This window comes from Cherax quadricarinatus, chromosome 2 (assembly GCF_038502225.1).
Source record: "Cherax quadricarinatus isolate ZL_2023a chromosome 2, ASM3850222v1, whole genome shotgun sequence".
NCBI classification, from domain to species: domain Eukaryota; kingdom Metazoa; phylum Arthropoda; class Malacostraca; order Decapoda; family Parastacidae; genus Cherax; species Cherax quadricarinatus.
Window position 1 is genome coordinate 22,184,941 of NC_091293.1, and position 14,876 is coordinate 22,199,816.

Below are 14,876 nucleotides of genomic sequence, written 5' to 3' on the forward strand. Positions count from 1 at the left end.
TACAGACTACTTAACACTAAGGATTTTATCATAGATGTACAGTAGGACAGTAATTATTTCATAGTTGAACAGTAGATTATTAATTATAAGTGAATTAAATTTGTATAAGAAAAAGGATATATTCTTATAGTCTAAAATGCTTTTTGTGGAAAACAATGGTTCAATTATATTCCTGTCAACAATGGATAAAAGGTTCAAACTGATTGGTGAAGTTATGATGTGGGAGTACATAGGTGAGTATGTGTGTACTGAGTACTATTTAGCATTTAGTCTAGGGTGATTAAGTGGCTTTTGAGAAGAGTCTTAAACTGGTTTTCAGACTGGGTTACTTTAATATCTTCTGGTAATGAATTCCATATTTTAGGGCCCTTTATGTGCATAGAGTTTTTACACAGTGTGATAAGGACACGAGGTATATCAAAAAGAGATCTGTGTCTTGTGTTGTGGTCATGTGTCCTGTTTAAGTTGGTGAGGAGAAGTTTGAGTGGAGGGTTTATATTTGCGTGTATTGTTCTGTGTATGTAGTAGGCACATGAATAAGTATGGATGTTCTTAATGGTGAGCAGATTCAGACTTTTGAAAATTGGTGGAGTGTGCTGGCGGGAGTGGGAATTCATTATCATTTTTACTGCTGCCTTTTGCTGGGTTATGAGGGGTTTTAGGTGATTGGATGTTGTTGATCCCCATGCACAAATTTCATATGTAAGATAAGGGTATATGAGTGTATGGTACAGTGCCAAGAGAGCTGATTGTGGAACGTAGTACCTTATCTTCGATAGTATGCCTACTGTCTTGGAGATTTTCTTGGTGATTTGTTGTATGTGTCTGGAACTTAAGGCTACTGTCAAGGTGGATACCTAGGAATTTTCCCTCTGTGAGTCTTGTGACTGATGATCCATTTAGCGTTATGTTAATCGGATCATTTGCAGCTTTATTTCCAAACTGAATGAAATAGGTTTTATCAGTATTCAGGGTAAGTATATTAGTCATCATCCAGGCAGATATTTTCTGCAATTCTGCACTGACTGTGTTTGCTAGTATGACCATGTTTGGGTGGGAAAAGACATATGTAGTGTCATCTGCAAATAATATGGGTTTGAGTAGCTGTGATGCATTCGGTAGATCATTGATGTAGATGAGAAAGAGGAGTGATCCTAGGACGCTTCCTTGTGGGACTCCTACTGCGATTGGTTGGGTGGAAGAGTTTGCATCATTTGCATACACATATTGAGTTCTGTTACTAAGGTATGATTTTAGGTAGTCGAGGCAGTGGCCTCTGATACCATAGTGTGTTAATTTGGAATACAGCAGTTCATGGTCGACTGTATCGAAAGCTTTACGTAAATCAATGAAAATGCCCAGCGGGACTTCTTTCTTTTCGAGTGCAGTATATATTAGTTTTAGCATGTGTATGATAGCATCATTCGTGCTTTTTTTATTCCTGAATCCAAACTGACAAGGGTTTAATATGTTGTGCGAGATGAGGTAGGAATAGATCCGTCTATGCATTAATTTTTCAAAGATTTTAGAGAGCAGTGGTAAGTTAGATATTGGTCTATAGTTATTCAAGTCAGCTTGGTCACCTTTGTGGATCAGAGTGACCCTCTCTATTTTGAGGATTGTTGGGAAGGTAGCTGATTCAATGGATTTGTTAAAGAGCGTTGCAATAATTGGTGACAATACTTGAGAAGCTTTTTTGTATATAAAAGCAGGCAAGCTGTTTATGTCTCCTGCCTTGTTTTTAAGGGTGTTTATGATGAATGTAACTTCTATGGGGTTGGTTGGAGCTAGGAATAGCGTATTTGGGTAGGTACCTATGAGGTAATCTGATGGACGGGTGTTTACACTTGGTATTTTGTTCGCTAGATTTTTACCAATGGTGGAGAAGAAAACATTGAGTCTATTTGCTGTTTCAGTAGGTGTGAGTGGGAGTTCATCTGATTTTGTTAGTTTGATTGTTTTGTTTTTGGATAACTTTTTATTTCCAAGAATTTCAGATAGAGTTTTCCAGGTTTTTTTCATATCACCTTTGATGTTATGTAGTCTATTTTCATAATACAATTTTTTAGATCTTCTTATCAGGCTGGTAAGTGCTGATGAGTAACGTTTAGACTGTTCTCTAGTTATTTGACCCATTCTATACTGTTTTTCATAGCTCCCCTACCACAATTACTCTCTCACTTGGTTCAAAGGTTCCTATACATTCCCTTAACATCTCCCAAAATCTCTCTCTCTCTCCTCTACACTCCTCTCTTCTCCACATGCATATACGCTTATTATGACCCACTTTTCACATTCGACCCTTATTTTAATCCACATAATCCTTGAATTTACACATTTATATTCCCTCTTCTTCTTCCATAAATGGTCCTTCAACATTATTGCTACCCCTTCCTTAGCTGTAACTCTCTCAGATACTCCTGACTTAATCCCATTTATTTCTCCCGACTGAAACTTGCCTACCCCCTTCAGCTTTGTTTCACTTAGGGACAGGACATCCAACTTCTTTTCATTCATAACATCAGCAATCATCTCATTCTTATCATCCGCACTATATCCACGCACATTCAATCATCCCAGTTTTATAAAGTTTTTCTTCTTCTGATTTTTAGTAAACGTGTACAGGAGAAGGGGTTACTAGCCCATTGCTCCCGGCATTTTAGTCACCTTATGCGACACGCATGGCTTATGGAGGATAGATTCTTTTCCACTTCCCCATGGACAATAGATAGAAAAAAAAAAAAAACCAAGAACATGAGATATTAAGAAAAAGAAGAAAAACCCTAGATGTGTGTATGTATATATATGCATGTGCATGCCTGTGTAGTGTGACCTAAGTGTAAGTAGAAGTAGCAAGATATACCTGTTATCCAGCATGTTTATGAGACAGAAAAAAGACACAAGCAATCCTACCATCATGTAAAACAGTTAAAGCTTCTGTTTCACAGTCACACATCTATAAATATATTAAACAACCATGGTGATACAATGCATCCCTGTCTAAGGCCTACTTTTATTGTAAAATAATCTCTCACTCTCCTACATACCCTAACCTGAGCCTCACTATCCTTGTAAAAACTCTAAACTGCTTTCAGTAACCTACTACCTACTCCATGCACGTGAAACATTTGCTGCACTGCTCTCCTATCCATCCTATCACAAGCCTTTACCAAATCCATAAATGCAACAAAGACTTCTTTACTCTTATCTAAATAATGTTCACTTATATGCTTCAATTTAAACACTTGGTCTACACATCCCCTACACTTCCTAAACCCTCCTTGTTCATCTGCAATCCTGCTCTATGTCTTAGCCTTAATTCTTTCAATAATAGCACTACCATACACCTTACCAGGTATACTCAAACTCTCTCTTTTGTCACCTCTGCCTTTATGCAAAGGACCTATGAATGCTCTCTGCCAATCCTTAGGTACTTCCCCTCTTTCATACATTTATTAATAAAAGCACCAACCAGTCTTGCAGTCTTGCACAAACTTATATTTTAGTTTAGGTTGTCATTTTGTAGGTCTTTGGAACTTCTAATACCTGTGTGTGACTTTACAAGTATGGACATCATTTTCCAAATTTGGTTGATAAATATGTGGTGAAAAGCATTTTTAGCATTACCCTATCCAAATATCTAAAGGCTATTTTAAAGTCAACCAATGTCACACAGGAGTTTAGTATTAGTACAGCCTCTCCTCACTTAGCGACGTACTCGCTTACCAACACCTCAGACTTACGAAGGGCTCTCTGACCAGTATTCATACCTAAATAATGTACATTAGAGCTGATTTCCTCTATTCTGTTTATTTCAATATACAGTATACAGTGGTCCCTCTTTTATCGTTCTTAATCCGTTCCTGGAAGTGGGACTATTATCGAAATAGACGATTTTCAAATCAATTTTCCCCATAAGAAATAATGTAAATACAATTAATCCGTTCCTGACACCCAGAAGTATTAAAACAAAAAAAAATTTTTACATGAAATACAGGTGTAGTACATAAACAATACAATGGGACATGATGTATGAAACATTAACAGCATAACACTTACCTTTATTGGTGATTCTTCTTAGTGTATGGAAGACTGGAGGAGGAGAGAGATTAGATTAGTTACTGTTTGGAACGGGAATCCCCTTCCATCAACACCTCAGGTACTACCAAGTCCTTTTCTGGGGTTACTTCTCTTCTCTGTTTCTTAATGCCACTAGGACCAGCTTGAGTGTCACTGGAGTCCTGTCTCGCAAAAAAACTGTCCAGAGAGCTCTGTTTCTGGCATCTCTTTAACCCTTAAACGGTCCAAACGTATATATACGTTCACACGCGTAGCACCCCAAACGTATATATACGTTTTCTTTGTCATTCATTCAACATTGCCACGATAAGCCTGAGTCACCTAGACATGAGAGAATGGGTGTGCGCACTCATTGTGTGCCACATTAAAACAATTGGGGATGCCTGGGTACCACATGCTCTTTTTTCCTTTTTAAAAAAAAAAAAAGATTTTTTTTTTTCTCAAAAAATTTGGGGCACTACGCGAGTGAACATATATATACGTTTGGACCGTTTAAGGGTTAAAGCTTCCCTAAAATGGGCCAAGACCCTGTCACTGTACAAGCTGCCGATATGGCTTGCAACATCCTTCTCAGGGCGATGTTTCTCCATAAATCTTTCCATCCTACCCCACATTTCAAAAATCTCCTTAATTTCTGAAGAAGGAACCTTATTCCATCTCTCTTCCTCCTCCTCTGCAGCAAGATTCTGAGCTGCGATCTGTTGCTGTTCCTAGTGAAGCTCTTGCAGCTCCTCAGTGGTTAGGTCTTCCATGTGGTCTTCCACCAACTCTTCCACATCCTCCAAACTCACATCCAACCCCATGGAACTCCCCAGTGCCACAATAGAGTTCACAACTGACATAGGCTCATCAGGGTAGCCACAAACTCTTCAAAATCCCTTTTGTGGACACAATCTGGCCACAATTTTCTCCAAGCAGAGTTCAAAGTCCTGGTAGTCACTCCCTCCCAAGCCTTACCTACAAGGCTTATGCAATGGAGGATACTGATGTGTTCTTTCCAAAAATCTCTTAGGATCAAGTTAGTGTCTGAGGTCACATGCTAATAACATAGAAACATGGAATATACTCTAGAATGAATAAAATAAATCATTATGTATGTCACGAGGTGTTGTGTTGTGTTGTTGTTGGGTATATAAGGGCCACTGAGAGTAAGCCGTCCATAATGGTGGTGAAGCAGCAGCTGAGGCGGCGGTGTTTTCTGTAGCCCTACATAACTCCAACAACATTGGAGGAGTTAGTAGAATTGCTGAATCACTGAAGAAGGCACCCTCTACCACCATCACTACCACCTTCTACCACTATTACAACTGCTATCACCATCACTACCACCTTCTACCACTATTACAACTGCTACCACCACTGCTGCCACCTTCTACCACTATTACAACTGCTACCACCTTCACTACCACCTACCACTATTACAACTGCTACCCCATCGCCACCACCTTCTATCACTATTACTACTGCTACCACCATCACTACCACCTTCTACCACTATTACAACTGCTACCACCATCATTACCACCTTCTACCACCATCACTACCACCCTATACCACCATCAACCACTTTCACAACTGCTTCCACTCTAGCACCACCACCTCCGTATTTTTCTACAAACTTTTTCTTAGATTATGTGTGTTTCTCACATTCTTTACCAAAGGGCTGGCACTAGAAAGTTTCTTTGGAGCCATGGTGAGTTATTTAGCAGTTGCAAGCACTAAAACGAATGGAATATTATGAAATGTATTGTATGAACTCGTGGGATCATCCTCAGTCACTGATAAACAATGGCACACTGACTGGGAATAGAGTGTGGGGCAGCTCAGGGCTGTGTGTACACATCCCAGATGAACAACGATTAGCAAGTCAACGGACCATTTGCGAGCCAATGTTTGGACAAAATAATGCGACGATTTCCGACAAGGACGACTATCGAGCCGGACTATTATCGAGGGACCAATTTACTACAGTATAAACATTTAAAAATATACCAGAAATGTTATAAATGGTGCAAAAATGACATTAAAACAATATCAAAGATGGCTGACACAAATTCACTATCATTACAGTATGCTCCTCACTTAGCGATGAATTTGTTTAACCCTTTCAGGGTTGGTTCCATACTAGTACGGCTTGCATGCAAGGGTTGGTGCCATACTAGTACACACAAATTCTAGCACCTTCAAATCTAGCGAGAGAAAGTTGGTAGGCCTACATATGAAAGAATGGGTCTATGTGGTCAGTGTGCGTGGTATAAAAAAAATCCTGCAGCACACAGTGCATGATGAGAAAAAAAAAAAAACTCTGACCGTGTTTTTGGTTTAAAACAGCGACTTTGCAGTGTATTTTCGTATGCTATTTATGGTTGCATTCTAGTTTTCTTGGTTTTATTTTATAGAATGAGAAACACATTATGGAAATTGAGATGATTTTGATTGGTTTCATAATGAAAAGTACCAGGAAATTGAGCTCGAAGTAGCAGAAACGTTCGATTTTTGCCAAAGTTCAAAGTTAAACAAATCATGCCACGTGTCCAATACACGTCAACTGGTGAGTGTAATATTCTTTCACAATTTTTTTTTATTACCACACCGGCCGATTCCCACCAAGGCAGGGTGGCCCGAAAAAGAAAAACTTTCACCATCATTCACTCCATCACTGTCTTGCCAGAAGGGTGCTTTACACTACAGTTTTTAAACTGCAACATTAACACCCCTCCTTCAGAGTGCAGGCACTGTACTTCCCATCTCCAGGACTCAAGTCCGGCCTGCCGGTTTCCCTGAATCCCTTCATAAATGTTACTTTGCTCACACTCCAACAGCACGTCAAGTATTAAAAACCATTTGTCTCCATTCACTCCTATCAAACACGCTCACGCATGCCTGCTGGAAGTCCAAGCCCCTCGCACACAAAACCTCCTTTACCCCCTCCCTCCAACCCTTCCTAGGCCGACCCCTACCCCGCCTTCCTTCCACTACAGACTGATACACTCTTGAAGTCATTCTGTTTCGCTCCATTCTCTCTACATGTCCGAACCACCTCAACAACCCTTCCTCAGCCCTCTGGACAACAGTTTTGGTAATCCCGCACCTCCTCCTAACTTCAAAACTACGAATTCTCTGCATTATATTCACACCACACATTGCCCTCAGACATGACATCTCCACTGCCTCCAGCCTTCTCCTCGCTGCAACATTCATCACCCACGCTTCACACCCATATAAGAGCGTTGGTAAAACTATACTCTCATACATTCCCCTCTTTGCCTCCAAGGACAAAGTTCTTTGTCTCCACAGACTCCTAAGTGCACCACTCACTCTTTTTCCCTCATCAATTCTATGATTCACCTCATCTTTCATAGACCCATCCGCTGACACGTCCACTCCCAAATATCTGAATACGTTCACCTCCTCCATACTCTCTCCCTCCAATCTGATATTCAATCTTTCATCACCTAATCTTTTTGTTATCCTCATAACCTTACTCTTTCCTGTATTCACCTTTAATTTTCTTCTTTTGCACACCCTACCAAATTCATCCACCAATCTCTGCAACTTCTCTTCAGAATCTCCCAAGAGCACAGTGTCATCAGCAAAGAGCAGCTGTGACAACTCCCACTTTGTGTGTGATTCTTTATCTTTTAACTCCACGCCTCTTGCCAAGACCCTCGCATTTACTTCTCTTACAACCCCATCTATAAATATATTAAACAACCACGGTGACATCACACATCCTTGTCTAAGGCCTACTTTTACTGGGAAAAAATTTCCCTCTTTCCTACATACTCTAACTTGAGCCTCACTATCCTCGTAAAAACTCTTCACTGCTTTCAGTAACCTACCTCCTACACCATACACTTGCAACATCTGCCACATTGCCCCCCTATCCACCCTGTCATACGCCTTTTCCAAATCCATAAATGCCACAAAGACCTCTTTAGCCTTATCTAAATACTGTTCACTTATATGTTTCACTGTAAACACCTGGTCCACACACCCCCTACCTTTCCTAAAGCCTCCTTGTTCATCTGCTATCCTATTCTCCGTCTTACTCTTAATTCTTTCAATTATGCCCTGATATTATTTATACCATTTCTACACGAATGCAGTAGTCTGCGTAACATAAATCTTTTATTTTTTGTGAGACTAAAAATTCAAAGTGGAAAGGAAAAGAAATTAACAGAGGCCTGGCCACATGAGTAATGAACAGAGGAAATGTTCTTTTAGTGCCAGAAATGTCTGTCTTGTTTATTCTGGACCCTATTTGGAAATTGGCATCTTTTGAAATTTGTGTGAAATTGGCAAAATTGCCAATTTCTGACCATGTTATTGGATAGTTGAAATCGGTAAATGGGTGGTTTCTTGTACTCATTCGATAGAAAAAATGGAGTTCTAGCGAAATAGGTATGATTTTTGTCGACTGGTACATAGGAATTGGGGAATTGGCTGAAAATAGGGCTCAAAGTGGGCAAAATCGCCGATGCGTAAACATCGTCGAGACCGCTAACTTCGCGAGAGCATAATTCCGTAAGTTTTCCATCAAATTTCATACTTTTGGTGTCGATATGATCGGGAAAAGATTCTCTATCATTTCATAAGAAATAATAATAATTTTTTTTTTTAAATTTCCAACCCTGAGAACAAGTTTAGGAGAGGGCCTGCCGACCCTGAAAGGGTTAACAATGTAGTCTTAGGAACGGAACTCCATTGTTAAGTAAGGAGAGGCTGTATTTCATTTGTGATCTTCTGGTAATAATTTTTTGACTTTTAAGCCCCTCTCATTGTAAAATCTTTTTAATATTTTATTGCACAATTTACATCCTAACCCCTTCTCTTGTAATAATTACTAAATTTTAAAACAGAAACTTTCATTTTTATTTTTAGGTCACCTCACTTGAGTGGGATACGGCCAGTTTGTTGAAAAGAAAATTTTTTTACGATCTTTGTATAACCTGTTTTCACTTTTTTCTGTGTCTCTTACATGGCACTTATCTACACTGAACTTCATCAATTTATCCTTCCATTTACTCAGTGTCTTACAGCATGATTAGTCATTTTTTCTTGCATAAGATTTTTGGGTGTGTGAATAAGTGTGCAAAAATTACAAAGTACTCCCAAATAAGAGTGGTAATGGCAATAAAATATTGGATATTTTCAAGGTGAATATTACATTAATGGTGACAACATTATACTGTACATACCATGTTCTGGAATTGCATCCTCTTCTATCTTTATAGTATTTGATGCCTTATCCAGTCTTTTCTTGTCTATCACCATCTGTCTCTGTGGATAAATTATAATTAATAAACAGCATATATTTTCATATACCCCAAGACTTATTGTAAAATCAATATAAGTGAAGATTTAATAGCCTTTGATTAAAAAATATGGAGAACAGTAGTGCCTTTGAACTAAATTCAAAAATAAATTCTTCCATTCCATTCCCTTAGTTGACTTTCTAAGTGAAAACCAAATATGTGAATATTTAGCCAAATTAAGCCTCAATAAGCACATTGTTCTGATGGATACTAGCAATATTAAATCTCTCCTACCTTAACTTGCTCTCAATATTTATATGTTCAGGAGGATGCTAACAGTATTATAACTTTCACAAATATATAATTTTAACAACTAGATTACACTGCAAATGAAAGCAGAGGAGCATTTTTTTTTACATCAATCACTTTCTATGTTGGCCAGGTGACCCACAGAAAGGAAAAATCATCACTTTCAGTAGCTGTTTTGTCAGAAATGCACAGATACTGTATCATAATTGGACAGACCCTCCAAATAACAGCATCTTCAACCATACTGAACTCAGAGTGCAGGTAGTTTACATCTCACCTCACGAACTTAAGTCCAATCAAATTTACAGTTACGTTACGCTCACACATCACCCACCCAATTACTCCTATCTTGACCCAGCAGGTGGTTTTGTGCCTTATACAAGACCACTGACTTACATCCCAGCAGAGTATTTTAATATAATTTATCCTAATTTAATTAATTAATTACAGATGAGGGTAACCCCTGGCAATAACTAACCACCTTCATTGCTAATTCAACATGAACAATACTCTCATCTGTGCATAATGCTGTTTCAGTTTCCTACCTGTCTCAAGGCAGGTACCTTAAACACCCACCAACTCAAGCTGAACATAATCATGAGGAGCCAACATTAGAGGATTCGTTATCAGTGTTGGAGAACTCATGTACAGTTTCATGAACACTAGACGTCCCGGCATAGCTGTAGTTGAAACACTTTTGGACAACAGGACTCCAGAAAATTTTGCAAGAACTGCTGGCTACACCTCATGGATGAGAAGAGACAGGCAAGGACAAGGTGGTATTGCTGTATGCTTCTCTAAAAGCACACATGCCCAGCTCACTGATGTTGTCATCCCTACTCACCTAGAAATGATGTTCCTTAAGCTTTGCATAAAAACTAGTACCACTGTATTAGTATGTGCAATGTACAGACCTCAGTGGCAACATGCAGACCCCATCAACTTCCTAATGGAAAATGTGGACTCCCTTCAGCTTCAACGCAAATGTCAACATATTATAACTGTTGGTGACCTCAACCAACATCTTATACAAAGGGACTTTGATGACCTTCTTGCAGTGTTTGACATGAGAAACTTTGTTGATTTCCCTACTCACATCTCTGGCTCCTCCCTCAACCCAGAAGTGAGTGATCTGTCGGAAGGCATAGTCACTTGCCAACCCCTTGGCTATGTTGGATCATCTGACCACAAGGCTGGTTTTACAACACGGAAGATCCCAACAGAACAAGGCGAGGAATCTTCATGTACAACCTGGCCGTGGGAAAGAGGAAAGTGGCCATCCCTTTGCTCTGAACTCACCACCTCTGATTGGAATGCTCTTCTCCAATGGGATGTTGGCAACCAAGTGAATGTCTTCACTGAACATATCCTTAATCTACAACAAGAACACATCCCTCACCAGCAGTATGTAACAAAGCCTACAGATCAGCCATGGTTTGGCTTTCATTGTAGAGAGGCTGCTACTGCTAAGTACAAGGTTAGGAGAAGATATGAGAGATATTCCACTACCTATAACAGGAACCTGCACAGGCAAGCCTGTAGGTATGTGGGTGAAGTTCAAAAGTGGGCCATTTCTAAATGGGAGGCTGACACAAAAAGAAAGTGGCATTAGATAGAGTGGGCTCCAAAACCTGGTGGTCCTTGGTCAAGGAGAGACAAGGTTATCTGCCTGATGAAGTTATTCCACCTCTAAATCGACAGGATGGGACCACCTCTACTAGCAGTCAGAAGAAAGCTGACCTCTTTGCTGAACACTTTGTTGCCAAGATACAAGTTCAATGATCCAGCAAGGGACCCTCCTTGACTAGCTGCAAGAACTGTCAAAGTTGTCAGTGGTGACAATAAGGCAGGAAGAGGTGTATCTTCTTAAATTGCTGGACCAAAAAAAAAAGCTGTGGGCCCAGACAAGCCGAGCCCAAGATTAAGAGAATAGATGTGCAGACCAGTAACCTGCATGTCTAACTCGCATCTCTCATCACTGCCTAGCACAGTGTAAGTAGCCCTCTCTATGGAGAGAAACAAATGTAGTCCTTGTTCACAAAAAGAAGAGCAGAGCAGAAATCAGTAATTACTGACCAGTGTCAGTCCTGTCAATCACTGGTACGATCCTCAAGACAATAATCTCATGGCAAATGACAGTTTTTCAACTACCACTCACTTCTTTGTGACTGTCAATATGGCTTCAGAAAAGGTTACTCTGCTGCTGATCTATTGTTAAACTTCTCTACTAAGTGGAACCAGTCACTGGATGAATACAAACTCAGCTGTGTAGTAGCACTGACATTGCTGGTGCTTTCGAATGAGTATGGCACCAGGGACTCTTGGCAAAACTGCAAGCACTGGGAATTGCAGGCTCTGCACTATGTCTCCTCAGTGATTACCTTCAAGGTTGATCTCTAAGAGTAGTTATCAATGGGACAGAGTTAGCAAGACATCCTACTGGGGCAAGTGTTCCATAGGGAAGTGTAATTGGGCCATTGTTATGGAATGTGTTCTTCAATGACCTCCTCCATCTCATCCCAGAATCCCATGCAGATGCAGATGACTGCACTCTGACATTTATTTATCTAAGAAAGGAAATGCCATCTGCTCTATGCTACATCAATCACCAGCTTACAGCTATATCAGCCTGGGGTAAACGAAGGCAAGTAACATTTGCTCCAGAGAAAACACAAATGATGGTCTCTAGGCACCATGATGGTAATGCTGGAGCAGTGTTAAGTATGAATGGAAGAGTGTTGGTACTTAGGGATGAAGATGAAATCCTTGGGATGAAATTAGACTCCAAACTGACCATGAAGGACGACGTTGTAAACCTGGCAAACAAGGCAGCCAGGAAGCTGCCTTGTTTGCCTAGGTTACCTTCTATACCATGAGGCAGCTCATGGTATAGGAGGTAAAGTTCTAGCATGAATAGAGGCATGGTTTACCAACAGAAAGCAGAGAGTTTCCATTAATGGGGTCAAATCTGAATGGGGATTAGTAGCTAGTGGCATTCCACAAGGATCAGTTTTAGGCCCTCTCTTGTTCATAATTTACATTAATAACCTTGATGAAGGGATTACGAGTGACACGAGCAAATTTGCTGATGATACAAAGATAGGAGAAACTTTCGTTTCTCCTTTTGGGCCACCCCGCCTCAGTGGGATACGGCTTTTTTTTTTTTTTTTTTTTTGTGTGATGGAGAGAGAGAGTGACAGACAGACAGAGAGAGAGACAGAGAGAGACAGAGAGACAGAGAGAGAGAGACAGAGAGAGAGAGAGAAGAGAGAGAGAGAGATAGAGAGAGAGAGAGAGAGAGAGAGAGAGAGAGAGAGAGAGAGAGAGAGAGAGAGAGAGAGAGAGAGAGAGAGAGAGAGAGAGAGAGAGAGAGAGAGAGAGAGAGAGAGAGAGAGAGAGAGAGAGAGAGAGAGAGAGAGAGAGAGAGAGAGAGAGAGAGAGAGAGAGAGAGAATAAATAACAGTAGTCCAAAAGTTATTTTACAGCTCTATATATCACTAGTGAGGCCTCATTAGATTATGCTGCTCAGTTTTGGTCTCCTTACTACACGATGGATATAGACTCATTGGAGAACATACAGAGAAGAATGACTAAAATGATTTACTGTGTAAGGAATCTCCCGTATGAAAACAGACTTAAAGCCTTAAATCTCCACTCTCTGGAGAGACGCAGAATGAGGGGAGATATCATCAAAGTGTATAAGTGGATGACGGGCATAAACAAAGAAGATATTAATAAAGTACTGAGGGTGTTGAACCAGGTAAGAACCAGAAATAATGGATTTAAGTTGGACAAATTTAGATTTAGAAAGAACATAGGTAAGTACTGGTTTTTGAACAGAGTTGTGGATGCGTGAAACAATCTTCCCAGTAGGGTGATTGAGGCTAGGACCTTGGGTAGCTTTAAAGAGAGACTGGACAAATATATGAGTGGGAGGGGCTGGGTTTGATTGGTGTCATTGGGTACGGGAGTAAATTCTTGGGTAGCTTTGGGTAGGGGCTATTTTGATAAGGATCTGCCTTGTATGAGCCAGTAGGTCTTCTGCAGTGTTCCTCCATTCTTATGTTCGAAGCGTACTGCACTTTGACGTATTTGCTTGACATTAATAACTGCATCTATTAAAGTAAAGGAAGAGGTATACATAAACGAGTGTCTTCCAAAAAACGTCAGAACCTCCTGTATAGTCAGAAAACTTAAGCGGGAGAATAATGACACAATACACCAATGCTTCACACAGGATGGGAAAATTCTTGTTAGGAAAACGAATGTAGGTCAACTGTACACAATCACGAACGAGAATGATCTATCACGATTTCTCAGGGATACTAATCTTACAGAGAATAACTAAACAATGTCCAACCTAAAAGCCTACGTAGTGTAGTGTATGTTTTGCTCCATTATTGTTCAAATTTCATTGTACAATCTCTTAGTAATTAAATAATCAACTACCTCATTATGTGATTTTACTAGTAAGCATAAGTCACCTTATGTAATTTTCTTATTTACTATTGTTTGCTTAAATATTAGCTGAATTGATACTTTCTCTGTCCATATTACTACCTCATATTTTTTTTAAATACTATTAATTGATATTACTTACTAAAATTAATAATAACTATTTTTACTATCAGTACAATTTACTTTTAACATTTTTGACATCATTTAATTATCATTACTTGTCTAATTACAATAACCTGTTTTAATACCACATTTACTATCTTAGAGTACTCTTAAATACCTTGTACTGCCAAATAACCTCTAGTATAACTACCAGTCCAATATTGAATCCAAATAACTGTTCTTAAAATTTAATACTTGAAATAAACATTACTTTTTCACTTTTCTTTTTTTGCTAATTAATCTTTTTTTGTAATCATTATTACTTACTAAAATTTTATTAAACACCATATTTATAGTAGTAGGTTGGTAGACAGCAACCACCCAGGGAAGTACTACCGTCCTGCCAGATGACTGTGAAACAGAAACCTGTAACTGTTTTGCATGATGGTAGGATTGCTGGTTTCTTTTTCTGTCTCATAAATACGCTAGATAACAGGGATATCTTGCTACTCCTACTTACACTTTGGTCACACTTCACAGACACGCACATGCATATATATATACATACATCTAGGTTTTTCTCCTTTTTCTAAGAAGCACTTGTTCCTCTTTATTTCTTCTATTGTCCATGGGGAAGTGGAAAAGAATCTTTCCTCCGTAAGCCATGCG

At 39.4% G+C, this 14,876-nt stretch overlaps 1 protein-coding gene across 2 annotated transcripts in view; it reads right to left on the reverse strand.

The window, feature by feature from the left end:
• LOC128693591 (myb-like protein X) overlaps positions 1 to 14,876 on the reverse strand; it is a 239,416-nt gene that overhangs the window by 103,130 nt on the left and 121,410 nt on the right. For both annotated transcript variants that reach the window (XM_053783391.2, XM_070087622.1), the window contains exon 8: positions 9,282 to 9,363. In XM_053783391.2, the coding sequence (XP_053639366.2) occupies positions 9,282 to 9,363 (82 nt within the window). The remainder of the gene's footprint in view (positions 1 to 9,281; positions 9,364 to 14,876) is intronic.